The 16,346-nt window shown below is 54.1% G+C and overlaps 9 protein-coding genes across 9 annotated transcripts; 5 read left to right on the plus strand and 4 right to left on the minus strand.

Annotated features, from left to right (window-relative positions):
- Nucleotides 1–1,007: 1,007 nt before the first annotated feature.
- K489DRAFT_125298 (uncharacterized protein) lies at nucleotides 1,008–1,581 on the minus strand. Its single transcript, XM_033598998.1, has one exon. The coding sequence runs from the start codon at nucleotides 1,483–1,485 to the stop codon at nucleotides 1,105–1,107; it is 381 nt and encodes a 126-aa protein (XP_033463813.1). The 5' UTR covers nucleotides 1,486–1,581; the 3' UTR covers nucleotides 1,008–1,104.
- K489DRAFT_429095 (uncharacterized protein) lies at nucleotides 1,098–2,640 on the plus strand (the record flags this gene model as incomplete). Its single annotated transcript, XM_033608361.1, has 2 exons — nucleotides 1,098–1,511; nucleotides 1,571–2,640. Exons 1-2 carry the CDS (start codon nucleotides 1,496–1,498, stop codon nucleotides 2,638–2,640), a joined length of 1,086 nt encoding a protein of 361 aa, XP_033463814.1. The 5' UTR covers nucleotides 1,098–1,495.
- A 1,407-nt stretch (nucleotides 2,641–4,047) lies between these two features.
- Nucleotides 4,048–4,583, minus strand: K489DRAFT_399018 (uncharacterized protein; the record flags this gene model as incomplete). The annotated part of the gene is made up of 1 exon (XM_033606948.1): nucleotides 4,048–4,583. Exon 1 carries the CDS (start codon nucleotides 4,396–4,398, stop codon nucleotides 4,048–4,050), a length of 351 nt encoding a protein of 116 aa, XP_033463815.1. The 5' UTR covers nucleotides 4,399–4,583.
- Nucleotides 4,584–5,687: 1,104 nt separating this feature from the next.
- K489DRAFT_312469 (uncharacterized protein) lies at nucleotides 5,688–6,596 on the plus strand (the record flags this gene model as incomplete). Its single annotated transcript, XM_033600866.1, has 2 exons — nucleotides 5,688–6,311; nucleotides 6,372–6,596. 2 exons carry the CDS (start codon nucleotides 5,688–5,690, stop codon nucleotides 6,594–6,596), a joined length of 849 nt encoding a protein of 282 aa, XP_033463816.1.
- A 429-nt stretch (nucleotides 6,597–7,025) lies between these two features.
- Nucleotides 7,026–7,442, plus strand: K489DRAFT_407475 (uncharacterized protein; the record flags this gene model as incomplete). The annotated part of the gene is made up of 1 exon (XM_033607374.1): nucleotides 7,026–7,442. The coding sequence occupies one exon, from the start codon at nucleotides 7,026–7,028 to the stop codon at nucleotides 7,440–7,442; it is 417 nt and encodes a 138-aa protein (XP_033463817.1).
- A 691-nt stretch (nucleotides 7,443–8,133) lies between these two features.
- On the minus strand, nucleotides 8,134–9,373 carry K489DRAFT_377227 (inositol monophosphatase). Its single transcript, XM_033604107.1, has one exon. It carries the CDS (start codon nucleotides 9,138–9,140, stop codon nucleotides 8,232–8,234), a length of 909 nt encoding a protein of 302 aa, XP_033463818.1. The 5' UTR covers nucleotides 9,141–9,373; the 3' UTR covers nucleotides 8,134–8,231.
- A 1,597-nt stretch (nucleotides 9,374–10,970) lies between these two features.
- On the plus strand, nucleotides 10,971–12,746 carry K489DRAFT_313318 (uncharacterized protein; the record flags this gene model as incomplete). The annotated part of the gene is made up of 1 exon (XM_033600930.1): nucleotides 10,971–12,746. The coding sequence occupies one exon, from the start codon at nucleotides 10,971–10,973 to the stop codon at nucleotides 12,744–12,746; it is 1,776 nt and encodes a 591-aa protein (XP_033463819.1).
- Nucleotides 12,747–13,585: 839 nt separating this feature from the next.
- Nucleotides 13,586–13,948, minus strand: K489DRAFT_296110 (uncharacterized protein; the record flags this gene model as incomplete). Its single annotated transcript, XM_033600310.1, has 2 exons — nucleotides 13,586–13,688; nucleotides 13,764–13,948. Coding segments are annotated over 2 exons (288 nt in total), but the record flags the coding sequence as incomplete, so codon positions are not given.
- Nucleotides 13,949–14,899: 951 nt separating this feature from the next.
- K489DRAFT_377230 (putative PaaI_thioesterase family protein) lies at nucleotides 14,900–16,325 on the plus strand. Its single transcript, XM_033604108.1, has 7 exons — nucleotides 14,900–15,108; nucleotides 15,250–15,262; nucleotides 15,418–15,483; nucleotides 15,559–15,673; nucleotides 15,807–15,872; nucleotides 16,002–16,080; nucleotides 16,153–16,325. The coding sequence occupies exons 1-7, from the start codon at nucleotides 15,035–15,037 to the stop codon at nucleotides 16,220–16,222; spliced, it is 483 nt and encodes a 160-aa protein (XP_033463821.1). The 5' UTR covers nucleotides 14,900–15,034; the 3' UTR covers nucleotides 16,223–16,325.
- The last annotated feature ends 21 nt before the right edge of the window (nucleotides 16,326–16,346 follow it).

Raw genomic sequence — 16,346 nt, forward strand, 5'->3', positions numbered from 1 at the left:
GGGAGCTCCTGTCTGGCTTTGCTTTTCCCAACACAAGCGAGGCAATGTAATCATTTTGCTGATGCATAGTCCTCGCGTTGTGCGCACTGCTTGATCGCCAGTGGACACTTCGTCAGGTAGTCATCGAGGCGGAGATGTTCGACACCAGAATAATAAGCAGGAATTGCGCCAATTTGTATTATCGAGACCCTTGCTTTATTGTGTGGTTAGTCAGAGCTACTGAGCAGTGACCTCGGCAGCGGGCGGTGGCGCTGGTCGCTACATCCGCGGGCTCATCGGAGGCAGAACTTGTCAACATGAAGCAGGATTTACAACACCTGGCTGCCGCTTTGTACTACATCTTATGCATCGAGACATTTGACACTGGTAGTCGGCGGGCGTTCCGCAGTGACAGATGGGTGGTGACAGGCCCGCAGTGTCTTCCTGTTCCACGTGGAAACTCTGTCCAGTACAGCAAGGGATGTGGTTGCTTTGGCGGGCGGCCCGTCGGGAGCCGCAGCGCACAAAGACGCTCGAAGGCTCCCTATGTTGTCCACTTTGCAGCAGGACGCCAGAAATGGATCCACCATTGAAGAATTACTTGCAAGCAGTCATAATTCACCTCGCGGACCATCGTTCAAAATGGTGACATGGTGGAAATCCTGCGGTGACGAGTCGGAGAATTGTGTCTTCCATTCCGGCGCCAGCATTGCGGGCCGATGAACAATCCGAAACAGCTTTTAAAAATGCTCATTTCATCGGCAGTGCACTGAGGCGCGGGGGGGCATCTTTGTGGTGACGGGTCTTTGTCGATTCTGTAAACCAATTTTCGCCCAAGGACGATCCGTTCGAGGGGCGACAGGATCTTCGTTGGTAATTTTGCTTGGGACGAAGTGCTCAGTGTGATGCTCTGATACTTATATCGCCGGAGTAGTACCTTACTACACCTTCTGTGTAAAAAGTATATCCACAGCGAAGGAAACATCGTCTTTCAATGGACGCACGTCGGATTATTTCGAACAGCCACAAGCACATTGATCCGCAACCCTAAAAACTCCACGCGCAAGGTTTTATCAACGCAGTCACACACCAAGGCGGCGCCAGCTCCGCTCTTGTTTTGCTATTCTAAGTGTTTCCATTACGCGTATCGGAGGTTGCGGGCAATAGACTCGAGCTTCCCTTCGACGCCGGCCTAAGAAACATCATATCACGTGCACACACCGGTGAGCTGATCAGGCGATGGCTGCATATCGCGATCCAAACGAAGCAGCATGCGAGGCTTCGCCACAGCTCAGCCCTCCTACTGTCGTCAACCGGCATGTTTTTGCTGAGGGGACGACTGCGGCTTTTCATTACAAACTGAAGCCGCAACTGTTTTTTGTGGAACGACACAGGAAATTCTTCTGGGAGATCATCGTGCTCAGGAAGAGTGCAGAAAGCGCCTATTAAATTCATGAATCTCCTGTCAAGTTCGGACATGATCTTGTAACTCGTGGCATTCCTCATATATCACAACATGGAACCAATTCGGCGTACGTCTTCGTCACCCAGCTCGAGCTCTGCAGGCATAAGTGCTGACCACGATGAAAAGCGGTATATTCCTTTTCCACTCGTGGCGAGACTCCCCCAGAAGTCGAGTCTAAGACGGTGTCTTGGTCGACGCTCTTCTGGATCATTGTGCCCATCGCATTCAATACCATGACACAGCCGGGAGGGTCGGTCATTTGCGCTATACCAGAGGTTGGTTTCGCGTTGCGGAGCTCGCCCCTCATATGCGCCGTCGATGCGATCTTGCTCATCTACCAATTCTGGCAGTATAGCTGGGAACATGGAGTCAAAGAAGCACGGCGCCGGTTGTTGTTTGTTCGGTTCAAGGCTGTTTCCGAGGGCGGCAGCGAGTACCCCGACATCACATTGCTCCGGGAGAATCGAGGTTTTCGATACGTCGGCTTCGCTCTAAGTCTCGTACAATACGTCAGGCTGTATGCATTCAGTGGGTGCACTGCAATACAGGTCGTCGCGACAACATATCTGGTATCATTTATTTTGATCGAGGCCTTGACGCTTGGATCAAGAGGCGCGACCCGAATTCCACCACCACAGGTGGAATCACTCCGATGTTTCGGCCGGATGGATCGGCCGTACACATTCATCCCACCAGCCACGATTTTCGCGATTCACATCGCCACAAGTCCATTCGAAGAAGCCATCAATCAATCATTGCAGAGTGCAGTATATTGGTATGGACAGTTGGTTTTCATGGTAGTCGCCATGTCGATCATTCAAGATCTTCTCTCCAGCGCGACTCAGAGCGACGCTTGGGAAGAGTACGAACCCCTCTTGCTTGTCCCGGTGATAATATGCCCCAACCCCGGCCATATTGTCTTGCACATCATATCGGCGGTCCTTTCTGTCAGCAACGCCTTCAGGCATTTCATCCTGGTGGCGGTGCCAACGATCTGGGCTTTCTTTTATTCCCTCCTCTTCTCCAGCGCATTCTTGACCAGGAAAAGCGCAAAAACCAGAGTGAAGGGAAGAGTCGAGCAATCGGCGTCGTGGGGTTTCGTGGTTCTGCACCTCGCGGCGGCCTTTTTGTGGCACAAATACAGCTATAACCCCGAGGGTACCTTTGCACCCGCCTGGACAGATTTCTTGGGGTAAAGAGATGGGGTTCCCTCCATAGCTGTATATGATTCACGCCACGCCTGCTTTCGCTGTACTGTGTCTCTGTATCCTGTACCACACTCCTTCGCAGACTCTTTAGCTCAGGTAGCAAGTGAACGATCGAAATGACCTGGATGCCCCAGCGTTCAATGTTCACACGCTTGATGGGATCTTGAACCCTCGTGTGTTATTGCCCCTCATAAATATGGCCACTGAGGCGGCTTGACTTGGTGAATCGTCCGATAGGTTTCGCAGTCATTGCCGGAAGGAGGGAGGCGTCGTCATGATTTGAGCTCAGCTCTTCTCAGGACTCTCTTTCAAGCCAGCGTTGAATCGCAATCGGTTGATCATGTGTTCTTGACGCAGAGGGGAGAGGATCCGTCGTCCAGCCGGGGCCGAGCATGTCCTGAAGATATCCGGGTAGCTTTGGAATGAATGACTCCGGGCCACGGAGCTTGATACATGCCAGCTTGGGATAACGAGGATCGACCATCAACGCTCGCGGGGTGGTTTTGGAGCACTTCGTCATTTTCTCCATCCAATTTTTCGATCTCCAAAGTGTGAAGATCCTGTCGAGGCAAGAACCATTTCAGAGGTCCTTGGCTGCAGTCGGCCCCTGGCATGAGATGGCTCCATTTTCGGGGGTTGTATCGAACGCTCAGTTTCGAGGGTCGAAGTCTTCACCGTGTCGCACCGACTGCGTCCTTCTACGAGGAAGTGAGCATCGTCGTCACCGCCCGTGCCGAGTCGGAAGTTCTGAAGAGGCATGCGGAGTCTGGCGATTTCTCGCAAAATAGGTTCTGTTTCGTCCTAACCAGGGTGAGGATTTAACATGTACAGGACTGACAGATGAGGGACCACTCTCAGAAAGCTAATCGCTTTTCCCGCTGTGAAGTGGCAATGCTCGAATGAGCATTCATTGATATTTGTCGGCCCATTGCGCGTTAGCCACATCTCCAATTCCGGATCGGCATCATCAAAATAACATTTGAGCCCGCAACCGCGGAATTTGATCAAACGGGGGCAGAGCAGAAAGTGCGCATATTGTGAGAAACACAGCTCCGGATCATCATGGAACCCTTCTGACCAGTCATGGAAAACAAATGTACCGAGTAGAGGTAATGTTGGTTCTTGCAGTCCGGTGATGGGCTCGGGCTCGTCTGAGTGATGGTGGAGCTCGAGGTTCCACCTGGCAAATGCATTGGTTTGTGTGTCCCGGAAGTCCTAAACCTCAAGGTCCAGTGTTTTCAGACGAGTGCATGGTTTCAGGATGATCACCAAGGCCACATCTTGCGAAAGCAGCATCTCTTGTGAAGTCATTGCACTGCACCCAGCCTGGCTTTCGAGATAGTACCGCATGCTTACAAGTATGAAAACTATAGAAACATGGAATTTCGGATGCTCTCACCAGTCGGACCGGTCACCACCTGGCCTAATCGCGAACTCTGGACCAACAGGGCCAGCGACGAGGGTCTGGGCCAAGGATGCGCGTTCCGGCCGTGCTAACAACGTGCGCACCAAAAGGCGAATTACGGAAACGGGTCTCACATCAGGGGTGGTGGTAATTAAGGCATACAATAGGGGCGTGACGATCTGTTCAAATGTTCGGCAGACCGGCATTGCAGAGTGCAAGGTCCCACGATTGAGACGATCATGGCTTGTTTCTTCTCGGTTGTCCAACCGGTCATGAGACGTGACTTCCAAGTATGAGCATACTTGATGAACGATCTCTTCTGGCAGGTGACATGCGGTCATTTTGTCGACCGTGAACGGACTGGGTACAGTATGTGATATAGCAGAGAAAGTTCACTGATATATCACGGGCACCCACACGTGCGGCGCAGCACCTGGCGTTCACCATCGTTGGACGATCGTAGTGGAATTCTCGAGCACTGTCCATGACTCACTCGTGTGGCTTGTCATCAGGCTCGAGAGACCTGCAGATACTGTACAGAGCAGAGCAAGTCCGAGGTGTCGGTAGCCTGGAGGGACCGGGTCCATGAGACGATGTTGAAAGCCGCCGCAATCTATAGTCGGGGATTTCCTACTTCCCGTTCCATGACAGCCCTGGAGCCCTGGAGTATTCACAGTGATGGGCCCTATTGCGATGGACCCTATCACGTGCCCATCCATGGACAGGGTAGTGATGAGCGATGTACCTAAGGCGCCACCATGACCGTTTCATGTTCCTGAGGCACCACCACGATTCGGGCACGTCTCTCCAGGACGAACGTAAACCTGAGGCAGACCGGCTGCAGCCGAGTGCCAATAGGCTCATCGCTGATCCGGTGGAGTCAGCAGAGGTAATCAAAGCTGCTAAGCCGTGTAAGCCTAGGTCTCGCAGGCAATTTAGCGCAATCTCGACACGCTAGTCACGCAGAGATGGGATTTGGTTTACGTGGGTGGCTCGACTCCTCCTGCCGCTGCAACCGTTCGGATGCTGCTAGTGCCGGCCCTGCCAGGAGATGACATTTGTAATTGCGCTCATTGGACCAGACGCTCTCTCTCATTGGATAAACCGCCCTGCCACATTTCCACGAATGTGTAGCCCCTGCAGACTGGTTGCCGTTTTGGGCTTCTTATAGCGTAGTTCGATCTGTCTGGGCCGACTCATTTCCGATTCAGAGCTGTTCGGAAGCTGTCGCACCCGCGATCAAGAGGCGACGTCCATCTGACTGGGACTCTGGGCTCATCCGCTGGTGAAAGTCATGACGTTCAATCTAAACAACATACGAAGCCATTGTGGTCATTAAACCTTGGCCGACTGTGGCCAAGCGCAGTTGATTGTGATCGTGGTGCCGCCCTCGAGTATATGAGACCGGCTGTCCCTCGTCCTCTTCTTCTTCTTGATCCATCTCGTCCGTACAGCTCAATCGTTAATACACATCTTCTTCGCACTCTCTTCCTCATCACTCATCACTCATCATGAAGACTTCCACTGTTGCGGGCGCTCTTGCCCTTGCTGCCGGCGCCGCTGCCCAGCGTCCTTCTGGTATGTCATTCTTGCGAGCTAGTTGAGACTCATGCTGACCTGACGAACAGACATGCCGATCTGCGACTACTACACGACTGCTCTTCTTAAGGAGAACACCGCCGCCAACCAGGAGACTCTCTTGACCCTCGTCGTCAACACTGTCGTCATCGGCAACTACACCAAGCCCAACGTCGGCATCACCGTCCCGGGTATCCTCGCTCCTGGCACCGGAGACTACGCCGGCGTCGAGCTGGCTCCCTACTTCACCGGTGCCCTCAACTCCACCAACCGTGGCGGCAGCGCGGGTGTGTCCATCAACTTCCTCGATGGTGGAGCAGCTGCCCCTCTCCTCAAGAACGAGCTCCCCACCATGAGCTCCGCTCAGTACAAGCTGGTCACCCACTTGTACGGCTACTTCGGCTCCCTCCTCGGCTGCTCGCAGTTCGGTAGCACCTACAAGCCATACGGCGGCTCCACCAACATGTACGAGGTCCACAAGTTCATGGCTCTCGACCCCAAGGAGGTCGGTTACTTCATCTCGCAGGTCGGCATGGCCGCTGCTTCCTTCGGTGTTGCCGATGCCGATGTCAAGATCGTCGGTGAGGCCCTCAACAAGGCCTTCGGCTACAAGTGCTCCCCTGCTGCCGCCATCCCGGCCTCTGCTTCCCCCAAGCCCCAGGCTATCTGCATTGACGTAAGTTGCTCCCACGACGAATGTAAAGGTGTCCTGAGAGTTGTACTGACGATGAAACAGGAGAGCTGCCCGCTCGCTGCCAACGCCACCTGCAGCCTGTACGCCGATGTCATCCAGCCCACCAACGTGACCATGCCCACCGGCCCTAGCAACGCGCCTACCACCTCCCCGGCTACCGGCACCGCCTCCCCCACCTCCTCCGTTGTCCCCGCCAAGGGCGCTGCTTCCGTCGCTGGCGTCTCCGTCGCTGCTGGCATCTTCGGCCTCGCTGCCCTCCTTTTGTAAGGGACCGGCTGACGACAAATTCAAGGGGAGAGTTCCATCGGCGCCCTAGTTGGGATCTTTGTCCACACGGACGTCATGGTCTCTTCAAAATCTGATTCATGCACGGAAATTGTAATACCCAATGTAGACGGATATAATTCACAATCTATTAATATTGTCCTATCCGTACATGATTTTCCCAAACCTCTCATTTAAATTTCAAAGTCGTAGAAACCAAGACTTCTCAGTCATTGGAGCAAGACAGCAGTAGTGTCACTAGTAGAGATATATTCGGGGTGTTCCCATCAAAGAGAGCACTTGTTAAGAGGTGAGGTTAACAGAATGCCTAAGGCAAATCTGACCTAACTAGACAAAGACATCGTCATACATTCCTACTATCAACCTCTTTGGAGTCCATTGCCTTGTGTACAGACCGAGCATCAACTCAACATGGCGATCAAGCAGCTGCCTTCTCGCGCGTCGTTTCTGCACTTCACTCGCATCTCCCAGCCGCGACGAACGCCAAGCGCAAAATTCAACCAAAGGCGTCACAATTCCACATCCACATCCACACCACCATCGCCGAGCAAAGACACAGCCAGAGACACGACAATCAACCCTCTCCTAACGACCTCCCCACCAGCACCACAGCATCTCCCCGAGGTACCACTACGGGCGCCCCCAAAACCACGACCGCGCGGGAGCGATCGGCAATTATACCTCGTCACGCTCGCATTGCTTCTGGTGACGCCACCGATCGTGTACTTTTACTATGAGCATCGCAAAGCTCATATGGGGAAGAAAAAGGAGGAGCTCATAAAGTCACTGGAGCAGAAACGGCAGGCGTGGATCGCGCAGAATCGATGAGAAGAAAGCAAGGCACTGTCTCGTGAGATTACCCGCGCTTTCTGAATGGAGGGCTTAGAACGATACCTGGTCGACTCTCCAGCGACCACGCCGTACTCGCGAGTACGTAGGCTCTTCGCACAAGATTTCATACCCATCAGAAACCTTCTCGTTTGACGACGACTTGCATCAATGCCTTCTTGGATAGATGGGCCGAGTTGAAGTCCGGGCTACACGCTTGATCTCTTACAAAATCGAAAACGCACCAGGAGCGCGCGGGGAAACGCCTTCTTCTCAACGGATCAAGTTCTTTTCAAAGAACAAAGTTCGTTCCGCCCTCTTCGCGCTACTTTCGGCGGCCTCACAGATGAAGTAGCAGACTCTCGGCAGCAACCTGCGAGTGGTTTGACGAACATGGCAGAGACGGTTTCTGCGTCCGTCGGCTCTTAGGAGAGATTCCAGTATCGACAAAGCACTAGAGTTGTGCAGATATCATCAGAACTCAAATGCTTCAACGTCACGCCTGTCCGAACGTTGACTACGTTCAAGCGTCACCGCGTCTGCGTTGTCACAAATCGCAACATCCAGCTTGCAATTGCAAGTTGAAGAAAAATCACAAGTCGTCATTCCAGCGATTCCTCATCTCAAGCTCCATGATGACTCTCAGCCCGACTGCTGTGCGACAGCACGACCAAATTAAACAATGTAGCATTATTGTATCACGATGTAATATCTTCCAAAATGAGTCGGATCACCACGCAGATTCAAATCAATATTATCCTCTTCTTACATTTCCGCATCGAAGCATCTCTACTTCTTATCCAGAGCATCATACCCAACCTCCAACCTCCCCTCCACACAACCCCAAAATTCCTCGATGATCTCCTTCTGTCCCTCCCCACCTCTGACACCAAAGTACCTCCTCTGATCCACGGCGGGTTCCCAATCGCCCGGATGCGCACCCACCATCCTCCCGCCCGCCTCCTCAAGAATCACCCACCCGGCGCAAACATCCCACGCCCAACAGCCGGTCTCCCAGTACAAATCCAAATGTCCCGCGGCCACACCGCAAAGATTCAACTCGGCGGACCCGAGACTCCGAATCCCATGGACCATCGCCCCACCCTCCTCTTTACTCGCACAGAGTTTCCGGAAGGTCTTGACTTTGACATCGTAATCGTTCCCGTCGCGATCGGATCCCCACTCGACGGCAATCAAGCAATGACTTAGATCCCGCAACGGCTCCGGACTCCTCAACGGCAACCTCTTCTTCTCCCCAGTCTTCCCCTCTGTCAAAAACGAGCCCTGGCCGGTGATACCCGTATACAACTGCTCCGTCCAGGGATTATATATCACGCCCACGACGGGCTTCTTGTCCACCGCCAAGCCCAGCGAGACGCACATGTACGGGTGGCCGTGGAAGAAGTTCGTCGTGCCATCGATCGGGTCGACGATGAAGGTGGGCTGGGAGGTCAGCGCGTCGCCCGGCTTGTACGTCTCTTCGCCCATGAAGCTGATCTCGGGGTATCTCGCGCGCAGCTCCGCGGACACCATCGCCTCCACCGCCTGGTCGGTCTCCGTCACCAGGTCGGCCGAGTTCTTCTTCGTCCCGTGCCCGCTGATCGCGGGCGTGGCCGAGGTGACCATCTCGCCGGCCCGACGCGCGATCTGGATGAGGAAATCGTGGATCTCGTTGTAGTCCAGCGGGGTGGATGCCATGGCGGGAAGAGTCTTGTGGGTGGGATTCGGCCCTGGTTGGCCCGGTGGATTGGTCGTGTGTTGTATGTCCTCTCGTCTTCAATCGTCTATGATGATGATTTCTCGCAGGGAGAGCGGAGATCTCTGTGTTACAGGGACTGGGAATGTTCGAAAATACCTAGGTGATATGAGAGGAGACCGAGGTCTAGTGTTTATCACAGCTTTTCGAAATAATATAATAAGCTGTCGGACCTCAAAGCTACAGAGAGCCACCAAGGTACAGAGCTACCTAGTATGCATGTATTATTACTCTGTGGTAGCTACAAGGCGCCCCAATGGAAGCCATCCAATGCGCCACGCCGCGACAGCTCGAACCTCTATGGTAACAAAGCTCGCTCCAACGGATTTTTCTACATTCCTCGCGGACCATCTACCTGTCGGAAAGTATTCCAATACATTCAGGAATGACCTCGGGAATAACATCATTGCCCTGTTACTTCCTGTTCCGGAGAACATCGTCTCGAAGAAAGGGCAACAGACGCACTTCCCCCCGCAATGCATTGGGCACCTGCAGCCCGCTTTCGGTGACGTAAGTGCGTCGTCCCTTGCGCAGGTGCTGTCGGAGCTGGTGGGCGTCTGGCGAACAAGGAAACGCACCTGCAGTGAGTGAGACATGGAGAAGTTCAACAGTTAGGCTGTCCGGCGTAATTACGAATGTGCCCGAGGAATTCGATCGCCTGTTAGTATTTCAATACTACCTAGGTAGACTGGCCTTGTCGATGTGTCTGGTTCATCGTACGCATCTTGGTCAGTGGACGGGTCGGTGGCATGCCGCGCTTCACCAAGATACGTACACACCGCTCTACTATACACCTACACACTCCATTGCACAATAATTGCTGCTTACCACTAGATTGGAGAAACTGCTGTAGACAACGGGGGTTTCAGTGCCTCAATTCGAAGTGGATGGTCTGTCGATATATTCATCGCAACGTACTGTATCTTGGTATGCAGCATGTCGGGCGCATCCTGAGATAGGGTTGTGGTTGTGGTAGTGGAGATGCGATGGGCAAAAGTTCGCTTACATAATGGGTCGACCGGGCAACCGCTCGAGCTTTCCGAATGTTTGTTGCACAGATCGCGTCTCCAACGGCCGACCAGTGTAAGAATGCGTGGCTTCCCAATGAAGACGCTTGGACATCGGGTTTATTGTCATCCATCTGTCTAACAATTGCATTCTGAGAGACCGTCTATCCGTATTATGCGCATTACTTGACCACCTACAACAACAACAACAACTGATCGCAGCGCATCAACAACATGGAGTCACCGGCCGCGCGACTCACAGTGCACAACGACACCAACAACGTGGATCTACGAGGGCCACCGAGCTCACCGTTCGTCTCCGAGGTCGACCCACAGAGCAGAATGGCCAGCAAGCAATGGCCGAGCAATGCAAATGCCATCGACGACCCGACCGTCGACGTCTTCATGACACCTGCGCCCATGAAGGCGGCAAGATCCCCTCGGCGACATGCCGATGCCGACAAGGAGAACACTCCCCAACATCCTTCCACAGTACAAAAGCTTTCTGCATCACCACATAAACTATCAACACCGGAGAGACGCTCCCCGCAGCGCGATGGGACCCCTGGCAGCCGTCATGGCGAACCACTCGCAGATCTCATCCCGCCACCCTCGTCGATGCGCAAGTCACGAGCAAGCCCGACAAAGACACCGCTGAAAGTCGCCCGTAGCGTCGCAGCTACACCACAGACTGGACGACGTGAACAACAACAACAACAAGAGTTGCGCACGGTCGAGAGGACCAACTTTCAAGCAGGTCTCGATATGCGCGCTTCACATGCGTCATTGGCGCGTCCGGATCTCGGCAATATCGATGATACATGCTTCAGCGCATTCTCAGAAGCGCCAGACATGACGCAGTACGCGAGACTCAGCCAAAGCACGACGAAGCACAATGATGTTCAGCAGACACCGCGGAGCAGGCGAGGCGACGCCACACCGCGCGTCTCACGCAAGCGACCATCACTCTCACGATCCCCGTCGCCCACACCACGTCGTATGAAGACACCGGCTCAGATGAACAATGATGGCACGACTTCATTCCTCATCGACTTCACACAACAGATCGAGAGTGTGGGCTCCTATCAGAGAGGGACGCCAGCCCGATCATCAAACAACCCAGGTCTGCTCCAATATCTCAGTGATCAACGATCACCTGCGAAGTCTGCACGACCTAGCTTTGCAACACCAGCCAAGTCGAATAGCATCCTCAATCTTTTGGACTTTGAGCTTCCGCCAGCACCCACACCCCGTTCTATCCCGACCATTACTGTACGAGAGCTCGAATCTCTCAAGTCGTCATATCTTTCACAAATTTCGGGATTGAAGGCAACGTTAAGCGGTCGCGAGGCCGAGGTCGAGAGCTTGAAGCGAGCCATCGGCGACGCCGAGCGTAGAGCTGGCGAAGCTCAAGAGCACCTTCGGGAAGAGAAATGCCGACGTGAACAAGCTGAGGAGGAAAAGACGGGCTGGGAACGCCGTGGCGAGGAGCTCGCAAATGTACTCAAGAACGTCCGCGAGGAAGTGCTCAAGAGCGAAGCCGAAAAGGAGGACTTCGTCCGCAAATTCGAAGAGAGCGAGCAGCGCGCCGAAGATGCCGAGATCCGCGCCAACCAGGCCGAGGAGCGCCTCACATCAGCCCTCGCCGAGCGAGCCGCCCACCCATCGAGCGGCAACAACGCGAACGACGACAAGACCGTCGACGAACGAGTCCAGGCCCTCGTCGCCGCCCAAATCGACGCCAAGATCGAATCCGTCGGCCGCGACCTCCACGCCATCTACAAGGAGAAGCACGAGCGCAAAGTGGCCACCCTGAAGAAGAGCTACGAGGCCCGCAGCGAGAAGAAATGCGCCGACCTCCTCTCCCGCCTCGCCGACCTCGAGAGGCAAAACGAGGAACTCCACGCCGCCAGAGACGCCACCTTCTCCGGCGCGCTCCCCGACCTCAGCATGGTCGCCTCCGCCTCCGAATCGGCCTCGGCCGCCGTCGCCGAGGCCCAAGAGCTGAAGATCCTCCTCGAAGAACAAAAGGCCCACCTCGCGCGCGTCGCCGGCGAGCTGGAGTCCGCCCAGCGCCAGCAGGACGCGCTCATGCAGGAGCTCGAGCAGGAACGGGTGGAAAAGGGCGAACTCGTCGCCGCAGTCGACGAAATGCTCGCGCTGCAATCCCTCTCCGCCGCGGCCCCCGCCGCTCCCGCCGCTCCTCCATCCACAACAGACCCCGTCAGCGTCAGCGCCACCCCCGCCGCCGCGAAACAGCGCGCCCTCTCCTCCGCCGTCGAGGATCTCCGCCGCAGCATCGCCCGTCCGACCGGTCTTCGCGCCCCCAGCTCCAGCTCGAACAGTAGTGGTCTGGTCGCACCCTCCGAGAGCCGTATTGGGAAATCTCTGTCTTCGTCGTCTTCGACCGCTGCAACTTCCGCTGGGATCCCTACCCCGGCGAGGAGTCTCAGCGGTGGGCTGGGCAAGAGCAGGATGTTGGCGAATATCGAGAGGATGGGGAGGACTGGCAGTGGTGGTGTTAGTGGGGCGCCGGAGTGATCGCTTGTCTCTCCTTCTTCTTTGAAACGAACACATTGTGATGATTTGGAAATGGGGGATGTTTTTCGTAAAAAGATATTTGTCCGGTGGAGTCCAGGAAAGCCGATGAACCTGCTTAGTACCGAATGCTTTTTCTCGATGAGACTTTCTTCACGAACGGAAATCTTAATGGTATGATCATCACGAAAAAATTGCGCTTCGAATGGCGATGGGCGTCAACAACACGTTTGCTGTATACAGAATCTCGCAGGCTTTGCTCACTTGCAGGGAATAATTCATGACCTTTTCCTACCTTCGAGGCACATATTTCTGCCACTCACTGGACGAACTGGGAGATCATCCGCTTTCATCCTCGAGCGTTCGAAAATGGATTGGTTTTTTGTGATTTTACCTAGTCAGCCACCGTCCGGTGCTGTTCATCTGTCATGCCGACGGAGACTACTGCTCCAGCAAATCGATCTTCAGATCGGAGAACGTGACTTCGATGCCCTTGCTCTCGTCGACGTCGCCGTCCTGCGGCGAAGTCAGTATATCAGCCATTATAACATCCAACGCAGAATAGAGAAATTATGAGGAAAAGGAAAAACAGGAGAATTAAAAACACTCACGTCCACCGTCGGTTTCGCCGCATAGACACCGACCTCCACCATCTTCTCCTCTCCCTTCTTACCCCCCTTGTGATGATGATCATCCTGCAAGACCCAGTGGATCTCCCTCAGCGTCAACAATTCCCCCTCCGCCCCACCGCCCTCGTTGCCGACCTGGCCCGCATACACAAACCAGGTGTCCTCCTTCCTCTCGACCACGAACCTCGCCTTCTGGTGATACTCGGGGCTCATGGGCGAGATGCTCCAATCGGAGAGACGGTCGGTGCCCACGACGCCGAGGTTCGGCCGCGAGTTGTCGTATTCGATGCCGGCTTTGATCCACTGCGAGCCGTTGCTCCCGCCGCCTTTGCCACCGTTCTTGCCGTCGTGTTCGGGATGCTCGCCCGCCGCCTTCGACGACGAGCACGACAGCGGGAAGTTGATCAGCAGCCCGCCTTGGTCGTACTGCGTCTTCCACGGCCCGAACACCGTCACCGAGATCCTCTGGAACTGCGACACCGGGATCGTCTGGTAGATCCACGGCGCGTTGAAGACGTCCTTGTCCGCGCTGGGCCGCCACACGTCGGTTTTGGGAGGCGAGGTGATGGTGAAGGGGGAGGAGAAGGACTTCGGCAGGGTGGCGCCGTGGGAGGCCTGCCAGGTTGGTTGGAGATTGGAGAGGGAAGACATCTTCTTGGGGAGGTCAGGGAGGGAGGTTCGGGTCGCTTGGAGATTTCTCTTTGGTGTATTGGACTATGTTCTTCTTCTTGTTGTTTTTGCTGTTTTTTTAAGCGGCGAGAGGTGAAAGTTGATGGGATAGAGGAAAGGGAAACAGGTTCAATGGTGAGGCAGGACGTGGATGGACATGGGCGTTATATATGTGTATTTCCTGAGTGAGCCTACTACACGGTTCCCTTACGGATGTCACCCTCTGTGGTTGTGTGCTACTATTCATCGTCTTATACCGTTTCCATCGAGGCCCGCCACCGCCGGCTGCTGTTCGTGTACTGTACGCAGGATCGTCGTGATCTACTTCAGTACATGTGCAATGTCGTCGGTGTGTGCGTGCTCAGGAATGATGATTAGCGGGGGGCCGTACAGTAGAGTAAAAAGGCGGTAATTCGCGGCCGACTGGGGAAAGTTCGGGACTGGATTCGTTCCACGCAGGTGCCGAAGTAAACCCGTCGCCCGTGTCTTCGAGGGTGAAGAAACCTGGATCTACGTCTGTACGGGCGTTGTTCGTTCTGGGAGCCAGAGACGTTGTCGATTCGTTCCTGGCTCTATGGCCATGAAGAAGAGCGTGGTCGTCGAACGGTATCGCTGCGAGTTTGAATATGTTCATTCTGCCGGCGGTCGTTGCACGGACTATTGAGCTGCAGCTGTCAATGGCATGGTCCGGACCGCGCATTCATGGTACTTCCAGCTACATCTGCAGCAGAGATCCGGAATTCGTAGCACGATCGGCTTCAGTGTTACAAGTGCCCAAGCTCACTCCATACTGTAGAAACGACTCCATACTGAAGAAACGACTTCGCCCGGTAGACTCCTTGTTCCCCTTTGAATATTCTCCCATTCAGCACACTCACTTGCCACATGATCGGACGCCAATAGAAGTTTGAAAGTCATAGTCCTGAGTTCCTCTCGCATTAGAATCGATACATATATCCAACCCAATCATCTCCAGATCAAAAGCGGTCCATCATGAGTCCTCGTACATTGACCTTTGTCCGATCGGTATGGGAGTCATTTCGAGCGAATTCGGGTTTGGAGCCAAGGTATGCTTGTGTTGATGGAAGCTGTGAAGTTGCGCCCCCGAACAACCTCGGAAGGGTAAAAAGAAATTCCTGGGTCGAAAATATAACACAAAATTTGGTTTATATGGATCATTCGTAACATCGGCTGATCAAGGTTCACAGACTTCTAGATAGTGTACGTCTTCCATCTCCTGGGTCTTCAAGATATCCCGATCAGAAGACCATCTTTCTCAACATGGAGGTCTCTCTCCAAATGTCGCCATCAACCCTCAAGATCCGTGATCCATCATCGAATCCCCATCATATACTTACCGACCTGAAACCTCACAGCTCCGTGTCACCGCCGCACGCCCCGGCGTCGTCAATTTCGAACTCGACATCCAAAAAGAGCACACGGTTCGTATCTCTTCTCCATTCATTCCCACGACCAGCTTAGCGAACAACTCACCCAACTTCCGAAATCATTTCCAGAACCGCCTCAATATCCTCCACGGCGGCACTATCGCGAGTATGGTCGATCTGGGAGGTTCACTAGCAGTCGCCTCACGCGGACTCTTCGCCACGGGCGTATCGACGGATTTAAATGGTTGGTTTCCTCTCCGTTCTTGGGGGTACCATCTCCTCTCCTGTACGAAGTCGGAATCTCATTTTGACCGGACAATTTGAGATCAAACAGTGAGCGAACTCGAACGATGCTGACAAGAGAATCATCGTCATAGTGACCTATCTCAACTCCGGCGGGAAAATCGGAGATACCATCCGTGCGGAAGTCACCTGCGACAAATGTACGTGAATCCCACCCTCCCGCCGCATCCATTGGACATGGAAGTTTTCACCCTCGAGTCGAATCTGAATCAAGGATTCCGGTTTCATCGCCCTGAATTAACGCTCTGTTTCCGTTCGGGATAATCTAGTCGGGAAGACGTTGGCATACACGTCGATACGTTTCTTCAATGATGCGGATGAAGTCGTTGCGAGGGGCAGTCACACCAAGTAAGTAACCTTGATCTTTCTCATTCTGATCGGTTCTGCAGTGATGGGTAGCGCTGATGCTAATGCGCTCAGGTACATCGCCATGGCATGGAAGGACGAGAAGAACATCACGGATGAACTCTCGCCACGGCCGGAGAAATGATAGAGACACAGAATCCGCATCATGGACAAATTCAACGGATCTCGACTGTCGTGATCCATACTCGAGGGCATCATGCGAGCGTATTTCTTCTCTTCGTGCGAAGTTTTGATACATTCATACATCT

Source organism: Dissoconium aciculare (assembly GCF_010015565.1).
Source record: "Dissoconium aciculare CBS 342.82 unplaced genomic scaffold K489scaffold_2, whole genome shotgun sequence".
Taxonomy (NCBI): domain Eukaryota; kingdom Fungi; phylum Ascomycota; class Dothideomycetes; order Mycosphaerellales; family Dissoconiaceae; genus Dissoconium; species Dissoconium aciculare.